This window comes from Schistocerca americana, chromosome X, assembly GCF_021461395.2.
Source record: "Schistocerca americana isolate TAMUIC-IGC-003095 chromosome X, iqSchAmer2.1, whole genome shotgun sequence".
NCBI lineage: Eukaryota > Metazoa > Arthropoda > Insecta > Orthoptera > Acrididae > Schistocerca > Schistocerca americana.
This window is the reverse complement of record NC_060130.1, coordinates 12,718,572-12,731,254: the sequence shown is the minus strand read 5'-3', so window position 1 is coordinate 12,731,254 and position 12,683 is coordinate 12,718,572. Positions and strand designations below refer to the sequence as shown.

General features: G+C 39.7%; 1 protein-coding gene across 1 annotated transcript in view; it reads left to right on the top strand.

The window, feature by feature from the left end:
* The window catches only part of LOC124554875 (molybdenum cofactor biosynthesis protein 1-like), a 61,822-nt gene that overhangs the window by 11,130 nt on the left and 38,009 nt on the right, over window positions 1-12,683 (top strand). Inside the window, exon 4 of the mRNA XM_047128546.1 lies at window positions 8,495-8,719. Coding sequence (XP_046984502.1) covers window positions 8,495-8,719 — 225 coding nt within the window. The remainder of the gene's footprint in view (window positions 1-8,494; window positions 8,720-12,683) is intronic.

Genomic DNA, 12,683 nt, shown 5'->3' with positions numbered 1-12,683 from the left:
AAGATAGATTCAGAAATATCGACCTTTTAAAACACAGCTAGCTCTTTAGTCACACAAAGTAATAAGTGCTGTCGACTGGGGATCTCAAATTTATTCCATATTTGTAGATTTCCAGAAGACTTTTTGAAACAGTTCCTCACAAGCATTTTCTAATCATATTGTGTGCCTATGGTGTATTGTCTCAGTTGTGCAACTGGATGTGTGGTTTCCTGTCAGAAAGGTCACAGTTCATAGTAATTGATGGAAAATCATCAAGTAAAACAGAAGTGATATCTGAAATTCCTCAAGGAAGTGTTATAGACCACCTGCTGTTGCCGATCTACATTAACAATTTAAGAGAGAATCTGAGCAGTCCTCTTAGATGATGCTATCATTTACAGTCTTGCAAATCATTTACTGTCTTGTAAAGTGATCAGATGATCAAAATGAACTGCAAAATGATTTAGGCTACGTATCCATATGATGCAAAAAGTGGTAACTGACCTTAAATAATAAAAATTGTTATGTCATCCGCATGAGTAGTAAAAGGCATCTACTAAATTTTGGTTACATGATAATTCACGCAGATCTAAAGGCTGTGAAGTCTACTGAATACTTAGGAATTACATTTACAAATAACTTAAATTGGAATGCTCACATAGATAATGCGGTGGGAAAGCAAACAAAAGACTGTGATTTAATAGTAAAACATTTAGAAGATTAGGATTACTAAAGAGACTATCTACAACTACACTTGTCTGTCCTCTTTTGGAGTATTCTGCATGGTGTGGGATCCTTACCAGATAGGACTGACAGAGGACATCATTTAAAAGTTCAAAGAAGGGCAGCTCATTTTGTATTATTGGCAAACAGGAAAGTGCATGCCACAGATATCGCATGTGAATTGGGGTAGCAGTCATTAAAGCAAAAGCAATTTGCTGGAGCAGGTTCTTAAAATTTCAATCATCAACTTTCTCCTCTGAATGTGAAAATATTTTGTTAGAGCCCTCTTACATAGGGAGAAATGATCATTGTAATAAAATAGAGAAATCAGAGCTTGTACGGAAATATTGAAGTGTTTGTTTTTCCTCAAATGCTGTAGGGGAGTGGAATGGTAGATTAAGAGGTTGAGGGTGGTTCTCTGAACCCTCTGCCAGCATTTAATTGTGAATTACAGACTAGTCATGCAGATATAGATTATGTAGATAGGCTTTCAATATTGTGCACTGATTCTCTAATTTTATACATTGCTCAAATACTTTCGTGGCGCTTTGGAGTGACCCCTTTAAAATAACACTTTACCAGTGTTCTTAATATGTATTTTGGTAACCAGGTTGATAAGAAGTTACAACAATACTCTCTTATTACGCCCCAGTTTTGGGTTTTGTTAATGAACAAAATCGCCACAGTGTTCCATAACAATTACGGGCTGAAGTTTCCTGCTGATGGAACCAATATGATTTTCTGTGTTTCTGAGCATACAGGTTGTGTACGCTGTTTGGAGTCTGGTGTATGCTGAATCAAATGTTTTTATTGTTGTGATCTTCCATCTGAAGATTGGTTTCATGGAGTTGACCATGCTAGCCTATCCTGTGTGACCCTCTTCACCTCTGCATAACTACTGCAGCGTACAATAACTTGAACTTGCTTACTGCAGTCAGTTTTTGGTCTCCTACAGTTGTTACCCCCATTATATTCACAGAGGACCACATATTGTGGAAATTGCATATTGTAATGTAGGATGCAATAATAACGTACGGAAAGTTTCTGTTGAAAATTACGAATTATTTAGGAATAAAGGAGATGGCTCACCAAAAGGCAGAAGCACTGTCTCATCGATAGGCACATGAACAAAAGATATGTAGAATGAGATTTTCACTGTGCGGTGGAGTGTGCACTGATATGAAAATTTCCTGGCAGATTAAAACTGTGTGCCGGACCAAGAGTCGAACTTGGGACCTTTGCCTTTCATGGGCAAGTGCTCTACCATCTGAGCTATCCATGCACGACTCACAACCCGTACTCACAGCTTTACTTCCACCAGTACCTCGTCTTCTACATTCCAAACTAAAAGGTACGTTGCTTGGCGAGCTTCCAGAATGCACTTTCTTTTTCTAGCTGTAGGAAAAACATGCGCACGAGCACACACACACACACACACACACACACACTCACACACACACACTCACATGCGCATGCACGTCTCCTTATTTTGTGGTCGCTCAACTGCCAGCTCTTTACTGGCCCACGGTGAGTGTTCTGGAGTGAGGTGGGGCTTTAGAGTGGGGTAGGATGGGGTGGGTTGAGGCAATGTGAGGGATGGAGAGAGATGGGAGGGGTTTGGAGGGAAGCATTTAGTGGCTCGTGGGAGAGTGGGGAGCCATCTGTGGGCTAGCTAGGGGTGCAGGTAGAGGGGTCAGGTGACAGACAGCTGGGTACTCATAGATTAGGGTGTGACGTGAGATAACAGCACACAACTAGCTGATTGGGAGGGGGGGGGGAGAGGGGGGGGAGGGGCGTGTGTGTGTGTGTGTGGGGGGGGGGGGGGGAGGGGGCTGGGAGTTAACTTGGATTTAGACTAGGAAGCAAAGGATGTGCTGTAAGTATGGCTACGAAAGTTGAGTATTCTTAAATAAGACCAGCTGGTGCCAATGTATTGGAAAGTAACTGGCACACAAAGTGCAATTGTGGCTCCTTTTTCTTTATGAATTTTAAATAGTCTGCAGAGCAAATTGAATTAGGAGGATCAGGCATTTGTGTGGGTCTAGGAAAGTAAATTGTAGGGCCAGATAAAAGGCGCGCAAGACAGGAGGGGTACTACTGCTCATCACTGCTGTATCGTGCTACTAGTACGTGTCTGTGTGAGTGCACCGAGAGTGGTGTTGCCGTACTTGCGTCTTTAAATTGGTCACCAACTGATCATTGCAGGCTGGCTGCTGGAGGCCGTCTCTGGGAGCCAAGCGTGCCGTGCGGTCCCTGCCATGCCATCTGCTGGCGACTTGCACATATGTAAGTGTGGAACAGTGCTGACTGACTCTCTGTGTGATTCTAGTTTGTAATGTGCACATCAGCGTTCTGTGTCTTGTTGAGTCCTTAGAGGCATATTGTTCGGAGGTTATTATTAAAGCCATATTTGTGCAACTTGGATCACACTTCAGTATTACTTGGTTAGTACATCACCACAAACATAAGGACCGGGGATGTACATGCTTTGACAGTTTGCTACGTCTCTTTCTTCTAGGACTGACATGGTAGCTGCCTTGCATTTCTTAATGACTCTGACCTTGTCAACCACAAACCGAATCGTAGTACAGTCATGATTTCCCTGAAGAGATTACATGACAGCAGAGACTTGTAAAATTGTGTTACCCATTTCTCTAGCCAGTGAAGATTCATTCTATACCTTCAGATACAGTGTCATGTAGGAGTAGAACAGCAAGAAATACGTAGCTCCTCTAACAGTAATGACAGTTTATCACCTCCCAACACTACATGTGCCAATGTTTCAGTGCATTTTTGAATATATTTGTTAACAGATTCATCAACACAAGAAAAATTTATGATCTCAGTAGCATCTTATTTCTTAACTCATACTTTACTATTCATCAGAATCTTCATCGCTGCTCTTTGATTCGTCAGAGTTCCCTGCTGTACTTTGTTTTATTTCATAGTCAGAATTAGTTGAAATACCACCTATCGTATTTACTCAAATCTAAGCCGCACTCAAACCTAAAAAATGAGACTCGAAATAAAGGAAGGAAAAAAAAAATTCCCGAATCTAAGCCGCACCTGAAATTTGAGACTCGAAGTTCAAGGGGAGAGAAAAGTTTTAGGCCGCACCTCCAAATCGAAACAAAGTCAGTCCATTGTAATATGAGACACAATTTAGTTCGAGTGAATGACGATACAGCTACAGTAGTTTGGTTCGAGTCGTAAGCGTAGCACTTAAGCTTTACCAGGTAGCCATTGCTATGCGTCAGGCGCTCCGTCCGTATTTATACTGGTACCCTTCCTTTTTCACGTGCTTCATCTGGTTTGAATCGATTGCTTATTTTGCTTTGATCTGATAAGTGCCATTTTCCTTGTTATAGGCGTTTATGTCACTCTAAGCTGAAAATGCATTACTGTACTGTGTCATGCATTGTTTGTCGCATTCTGATAGTGCGTGTTTGCGGCCTGTCATCACTCGTGGCATGGCTTGCTTTTGTGCACGCTACCGCTGCCTACAATTAAAAAAAAAAAAAAAAAAAAAAAGAGAGAGAGAGAGAAATTGTCTCATTAGCGGAACAATGGCAAGAGACTACTATTTCTTGTTACATACACTGCTGCTTTCTTTGATAATGATCAACAAGAACCAAATAATAGACTGCTTATGATAGAACATGTTCTGAACGAGAGTTAGGCGAAAATTTTTCTCCATTTGAAAATCTTTGCGGCCGCTTCTTTAGTACATCAAATTCTGAACAGAAATTAGAGTCATCTTAGATATAAAAATCTAGTCAGTTGCCATGCTTCATTTCTGACTGTATCACTATTAGGCATAAGAATAATACGAATATAAACATGACACGATACGTATATTCTTCCGCATTTGCTGTTGTCTCACTCTAGTTTCGTAGTTTATTAGGCAGACAGGATTTAAATAAGATAGCAGCAAACACGAAAGAATACGTGGCAAAATGTTTATATTCGTATTACTCTTATGATGAAGAGAATACTGCATGTGATTCACATTTCATCAGGTTCCTATTAGCAACCATCTCTTCTCACAGGTAGGAAAACATTCAGAACGTAGAGTTGGCCATATTGACAAACATCCCAAACAGTCTTGCCAGTCGGATTTTCGTAATACATTGAAGTTCTGCTACATTCGAAGATGAACAATACGGAATTTGTATTTACTTCTTTGGATAATGTATGAAAATTGTCTTCCACCTTTTTTTTTTTAATTTATTTACTGACGCAGAGGTTTTGGCGCCAGTATTTATCTTTGTGCCTATGAAGCATGCCTGTGTAGCGCTACATATATTCGACGGCAGAAGTTAGTTGTTTCAGCACCTACTGACATTTTTCAGAACTTCCACTTGCTTTGCACTCGATTCTAAGCCGCAGGCGGTTTTTTGGATTACAAAAACCGGAAAAAAAGTGCGGCTTGGATTTGAGTAAATACTTCTTAAGTATTATCTTTCAAGTCAACACCTGCTAATCTGTGAGACCGAAATGATGAGCCATACTACTCTATTTCACTGTGCCTGTTTGTTTCATTTGTATAACATTTTATTCCATCATAGATGCTGCACTTACAGTTTCATAGATGCATTGCAGCAGCAGACACAATAAAAGTAGCAATCAGCAGTGCTTAGTTTGTTGAATGGGTAAAAAATATGCCATTGTCCCAGTTCCACATATCCCCAAAATTTGATTCTGCCAAATTCTGTACTCTCTGAAATCGAATGTTTAATCCAAAGATGAAAGTGAACAAGTTTGATGCAGTATTGCTAATATTGTTTATTACGCATCTTGCTGAATGAAGAGCATACCGTGTCTTTTCTGAAAGGTTTGGAGAAGTAATGCACATACCAGTTTTCTAAAAACTTACATTGAGATTGTGCTCTCCTTCCTCTTGTACAAATTAGTAGAGCCCTTTGGATTACTCCACAATATGCCTCTTGGCAAGGTGGTAACGACAGTATTATGAAAAGGATAGATTGGCACTCACTGTATAGTGTAGATGTTGTGTTGCTGGCAGGGGGGGGGGGGGGGGGGGGAAACACCACCTATTAAACACGTAAGCTTTTGGTGCAAACCCCCCCCCCCCCCCATTCCCACACACACACACGCACACACACACACACACACACACACACACACACACACACACACGCGCGCAAATGCAGATCACACATACATGACCACTGTCTCTGGCTGCTAGGGCCAGACTGGGAGCAACTGCGCATAATGGGAGAAACAACGGTCATGGGTGTGTGTGGGTGTGTGTGTGTGTGTGTGTGTGTGTGTGTGTGTGTGTGTGTGTGTGTGTGTTTTGTCCACTTTGGAAGAAGACTTTCTGATCGAAAGCTTACTTGTTTAGTAGTCTTTTTGTTGTGCTTGTCTGTGACCTAACATTTCCTGTATACAGTGAATAGCAATGTATCTTTTTTATAATATGGTCATTATTCCAGCCTAGATTTTCTATTGTTTGTTTCCTTTTAAGACCTTATAAAGACAGTTACTGACAATTTCTTTTTTTCTTATTGGAGAAAAGTAAAACCATATGGGGGCCAGACGTAGATTGTAAATGAATATGGAATAGAGTATTTTTATTCTCCCTGTATGCAGTGTCAATAACGTCACCTCACACACTTCGTTTCTGGCAGCACCTCCTTCTCAACACATGACTGTCCCCCACCACCTCACCATAGTCTTCAAGTTATATCCTATAGCACTTCTGGGTGGACAAATAGATGAAGGATGTAGTTTAAAACAGTATAACTAAACTTAAAAGTCAAACTGCCCTTTTATAGAGACCGCCATCATTATTTAAACATACTAAACAACATCAAAACAGTCAAAAGAAATTTTTATTCAAAAGAGCAGAAAATTGTAGTGAAATTCATGAAAGGATTGTTTTAAATTGTTATATCTTAAATCAATAAGTATGTCAGCATTTCCCAGGATTTTCTGGCTTAATTAAGACTAGGTCATGCCACCACAGTGGTCAGACAGTGGACTTGCCTTCGAGAGAACAACGGACCCGAGACCCATCGGGCCACCAAAATTTGGGTTTCCCTTGATTTCCCTAATTGATTTAAGGCAAATGCTGGGATGGTTCCTTCGAAAAAGATGACATTCGGTTGAGGAAGCTAATTTCTGTGGCAGGTCTGATGACACAGTGCTGGTGGAAGCACGAGTATTTCAGAGCACACCAATCATTGCACATTGTTAAACATAGGGCTGTGCTGTAGACAACCCCTGTATGTTCCCATGTTGACAACACTGTTGAATTACAATTTCTGTGGCTCAGGAGCATTGAGATTGGGCAGTGAATCAATAGAAATGTGTCATCTGGTTGAATCATTTGTGTTTCGCATTACACCTGCTTGACGGTTTTGTGCACATACACTGTCAACAGAGTGAATTGGTGCTTGAAAGGTGCACTTTGCTACAGACTTAGGCCAGTGGGAGCAATATTATGCTATGGAGGACATTCACCTGGTCTTCTATGGGTCCTGTGGTAGTAACTGAAGGCTCCATAACAGCTTTGTTCTGTGTGAACATTATTGTGCACTGTCCGCACTCTGTCCCTAATGAAGGTGACATGTTTCAACAATATGACTTTCAGTGTCACGAGGCCAGAATCAAATTCACCCCTTCTGAATCTGATGGAATACATCTGCGATGATATCAGATACCAGTTCTGCACCCAGAAACCACTGATCTCCAATTTATGGGATTACATGACCTGTGCTTAGACATGCGGTGCTGCATAATGCTGGGAACATACCTCACATAATGTTGGGAACATACCTGAAATTTATTGAACTTGTCCCACACAAAATCACTGCTGTATTGTGTTCCAACAGTGGACAAACACATTATCAAACAGGAGGTCATAGTGTTTTGTCTCATCAGTTTATATATTCAATGCTTGAATGAAAGGTGTGCTCTTTTCCTTTTTTCTGCCATTGCGTGTATGTGTAAAGCAGGATGTTCTACTATATGGGCTTGTTTATATGAAGGCTGTCAGTGTTACTACCTGCACAGATACTAAATGCTCCTTTTGTGAAGACCTTTTATCTTGAGAACACTTTTAACTTTGTTTCACAAATGGCAGCACAGTTTCAAGAAAGCTTCATAATTTAATGTAATAGTTAAAATAATACCTTCAGCAAAAGATGTGTGCGTTGGAGTGGGAAAAAGGATTGGAGATGTATGTAGTTTAATTTTCTTAAATTGTTAAGAAGGTTAACAGTTTGGCATGCTAAGATAAATTCCCACATTCTCTAAAAAGAGAGAAAAAGATTAATTTAACAGAATCAGTGAGGTATACAAATATAACAACAGACTTGTAGAACCATTATTTTGTAGGTTAGATTAGATTAGATTCAGCTTTTGTTCCAAGACCCAAAACATGAGATGATTCTCATGGGTGAGTAACATGCCAGAAAGTATAACATAAAAAATATAAAACATTTGAATACCCTGATCATTTGTCAGGAGATTGTCAAACTAGGTGAATACAATACAAACTGTAACAGCTAATATTTTCAGACCGAAACATTGTTATGCACTATTCATAAATTTATCAAACAAAAAGTACATAATCTTGACTGTTATGACAAAGTGCTCTCAGAACTGAAATCTAACAGACATTCTTATTTAAGCTGGCCTAACAGCCACTGTTAAGATATTCATGTATAGAGTAGGATGAGTTGCCTATCAAAAAGTCTTTCAAACTCTGTTTAAACCATGCTTTATCTGATACCAAGTTTTTAATGGTGTCTTTCTTCCACAGATAAATTGTGTTGTAATGCGAGGTTTTAATGAAGATGAAGTGTGCAGTTTTGTGGAGTTAACAAAAGAGAAAAATGTTGATGTAAGATTTATCGAGTACATGCCTTTCAGCGGCAACAAATGGAATGATGGGAAGATGGTCTCCTTTAGTGAAATGCTCCAAATAATTAGAAAGCAGTGGCCTGATTTTGATCCTCTTCCCAATGGGCCCAATGATACCTCAAAGGTACGTGCAGTATTACATATGAACATACATTGAAAATAATTTAATGTTTATGACTTACTACCGATCACAAGAATACTTCACATCTGCTGGTGGTATGAGAGATGGACTGGTTTAGTTACATATTTCTCATCCCATTCAGTAAGTCTGTCCTGGCCTGGGTTTCTCTGCAGCTTCTCTGCAACTCTCCCCATTTCCTAAACCTTGACAATCCTTTTATTTCTTCCCTTTTCCTTCCCCTTCATTGTTTCTGCCAGAAGAAGAAGCCACTGACTCCAAAAGCTTGCACATTTCCATAACTTTAAGGGGAGTTAGAAGGGGAAAACATTCTTTTTCACTTTTTTGGGTTTTTATCTGATTATAAAATTTGCAATTCTCCAACTAAAATGATATGTATATTACTTATAAACTTGTGTGGGAAGTATTTTATTTTATTTTCTAAAATATAATCTACACCAGTTGAAAATGTTAAAATTTTTACATGCATAACGTGAAGACCTAATAAAATCGGTAATTTCTTATATACAGGGTAGTCCATTGATTGTGACCGGGCCAAATATCTCACGAAATAAGTGTCAAACGAAAAAACTACAAAGAAAGAAATTTGTCTAGCTCGAAGGGGGAAACCAGCTGGCGCAATGGTTGGCCTGCTATAAGGCGCTGCCATAGCTCAAACTGATATCATCTGTGTTTTTTTTTAAATAGGAACCCCATTTTTTATTACATATTCGTGTAATACGTAAAGAAATATGAATGTTTTAGTTGGACCACTTTCTTCGCTTTGTGATAGATGTCGCTGTAATAGTCACAAACATATGTTTCATAATTTTAGACGAACAGTTGGTAACAGGTAGGTTTTTTAAATTAAAATACAGAATGTAGGTACATTTGAACTTTTTATTTCGGTTGTTCCAATGTGATACATGTACCTTTGTGAACTTATCATTTCTGAGAACGCATGCTGTTATGGCGTGATTACCTGTGAATACCACATTAATGCAATAAATGCTCAAAATGATTTCTGTCAACCTCAATGCCTTTGGCAATACGTGTAATGACATTCCTCTCAACAGTGAGTAGCTCGCCTTCCGTAATGTTCGCACATGCATTGACAATGCACTGACGCATGTTGTCAGGCATTGTCGGTGGATCACGATAGCAAATATCCTTCAACTTTCCCCACAGAAAGAAATCCGGGGATGTCAGATCCAGTGAACGTGCGGGCCATGGTATGGTGCTTTGACGACCAATCCACCTTTCATGAAATATGCTATTCAATACTGCTTCAACCGCACGCAAACTATGTGCCGGACATCGATCATGTTGGAAGTACATCGCCATTCTGTCATGCAGTGAAACATCTTGTAGTAACATTGGTAGAACATTACGCAGAAAATCAGCATACATTGCACCATTTAGATTGCCATCGATAAAATGGGGGCCAATTATCCTTCCTCTCTTAATGCCACACCATACATTAACCTGCCAAGGTCGCTGCTGTTCCACTTGTCGCTGCCATCGTAGATTTTCCGTTGCCCAATAGTGCATATTATGGCGGTTTAGGTTACCGCTGTTGGTGAATGATGCTTCATCGCTAAATAGAACGCATGCAAAAAATCTTTCATCGTCCCGTAATTTCTCTTGTGCCCTGTGGCAGAACTGTACATGACGTTCAAAGTCATCATCATGCAATTCATAGTGCATAGAAATATGGTACGGGTGCAATCGATGTTGATGTAGCATTCTCAACACCGACGTTTTTGAGATTCCCAATTCTCGCGCAATTTGTCTGCTACTGATGTGAGGATTAGCTGCCCCAGCAGCTAAGACATCTACTAGGGCATCATCATTTGTTGCAGGTTGTGGTTGGTGTTCCACATGTGGCTGGACGCTTCCTGTTTCCTTAAATAATGTAACTATCCAGCGAATGGTTCAGACACTTCGATGATGTCGTCCAGGATACCGAGCAGCATACATAGCACACGCCCCTTGGGCATTTTGATCACAATAGCCATACATCAACATGATATCGACCTTTTCCGCAATTGGTAAACGGTCCATTTTAAAACGGGTAATGTATCATGAAGCAAATACCGTCCGCACTGGCGGAATGTTATATGATACCACATACTTATATGTTTGTGACTATTACAGCAGCTGGCCGGAGTTGCCGAGCGGTGCTAGGTGCTACAGTCTGGAAACGTGCGACCGCTACGTTCGCAGGTTCGAATCCTGCCTCGGGCATGGATGTGTGTGATGTCCTTAGGTTAGTTAGGTTTAAGTAGTTCTAAGTTCTAGGGGACTGATGACCTCAGAAGTTAAGTCCCATAGTGCTCAGAGCCATTTGAACCATATTTGACTATTACTGCCCCATCTATCACAAAGCGAAAAAAGTGGTCCAGCTAAAACATTCATATTTCTTTACGTACTACATGAATATGTAATAAAAAATGGGGGTTCCTATTTTAAAAAAATGCAGTTGATATGAGTTTGACCTATGGCAGTGCCATCTAGCAGGCCAACATAACGCCATCTGGTTTCTCCCTTCAAGCTAGACGAATTTCATTCTTTGTAGTTTTTTCATTTGATGCTTATTTCGTGAGATATTTGGCCCGGTCACTATCAATGGACCACCCTGTAGAAAGCTGTGGATTGCTGTGTTATAAAGGTTAAATTATGTGTTTGCATTGGTAGCACTGTCAAAAATAGTATCGTATCTTTTCATAGTATAAACATGCTTTGTATATCGAAGTGCTAACGTTCTTCCGAGGAAAAGTGACGAATAGACTGGTAAATCTCTCAAAAAGTATGACTCCAAAATGAAGTGTTTTTAAGAAATGTGGGTTTCATGGTAATAAATTTTTGTATAAAGAGAAACTTTGCGTTCAGCATGTGGTGTGTGAAGTTACAGACAACGAAATACTGGCAAACTCATGAGTATCTAGCGAAACACCCATTAGTGCTTCGAAGATTAAAATGAAACATATTGATAACACAGTTATCTCAAAACAAAACTCATGTAAACGGTAGGTTAGGTTATATTCTGATACATTTACACAACCTAACAGGGGTGTTATGTGAATGTGTGTGCTGTATGTATGTGGAGGGCCAGTTAGTTTACATGAAGACATTGAGGTATCAAATGGACTAGCCAGGAAACGTATCATTAATTCTGCCAGTTGTAAATATACTCATTCATTTTGGAATTCTGATAAGTGTAAAGATAATTATTTTGAAATAAATGTTAGGTGGTTTTATGTATTGAGAGCTATTGGCAAAGGTTACACTGCAGCAGAAACAATGTGTGTCATGATGTATATGCCACGCCCACTTTGTAAAATGGACAAGTATGCAGGATTTATTGGAGCTGCTGTGAAATCTGCTGCATGTGAGTCAATTAAGTGTGCTGCAAATGAAGCTGCTGAAATAAACGATGGTATGATTGACATATCCGTAGCTTTTGGGGCGCTTGATAGTAGCGCAGCTGCATTTCTAAGAATTCTGTTGCTACAGTGACCAGTGTGGATACTGGAAAGCTAGTAGATTTCCAGATTTTAACCAAACATTGTTATAAGTATAAATCAGGGCATGAAGAAGGGCATATCTGTGACAGAAATTATGAAGGACAACTAGTCGTACGGAGGCCTGTGCAGCTGTTGAAATTTATAATCGATCTGTAAACTAAAGGGGAGTGTGTTACACTAAGTTCTTAGGTTATGCAGACTCAAATGCATATAACAGTGTAGTAGCCACTCAGCCTTATGGTGAGAAGCTTATCACAGAACTGGAATGTGTTCGTCATGTCCAGAAGAGGATGGGTACCAGATTGAAGAAGTTGAAACAAAGTTTGAGAGACAAGAAACTTTCAGGTGGTAAGACCATAAGAAGCAGGCTGACAGACAAAATGATTGATCAACTACAACAGTATTATGAGATTGCCATTAGAAATAATACTGAGGATTTGTTG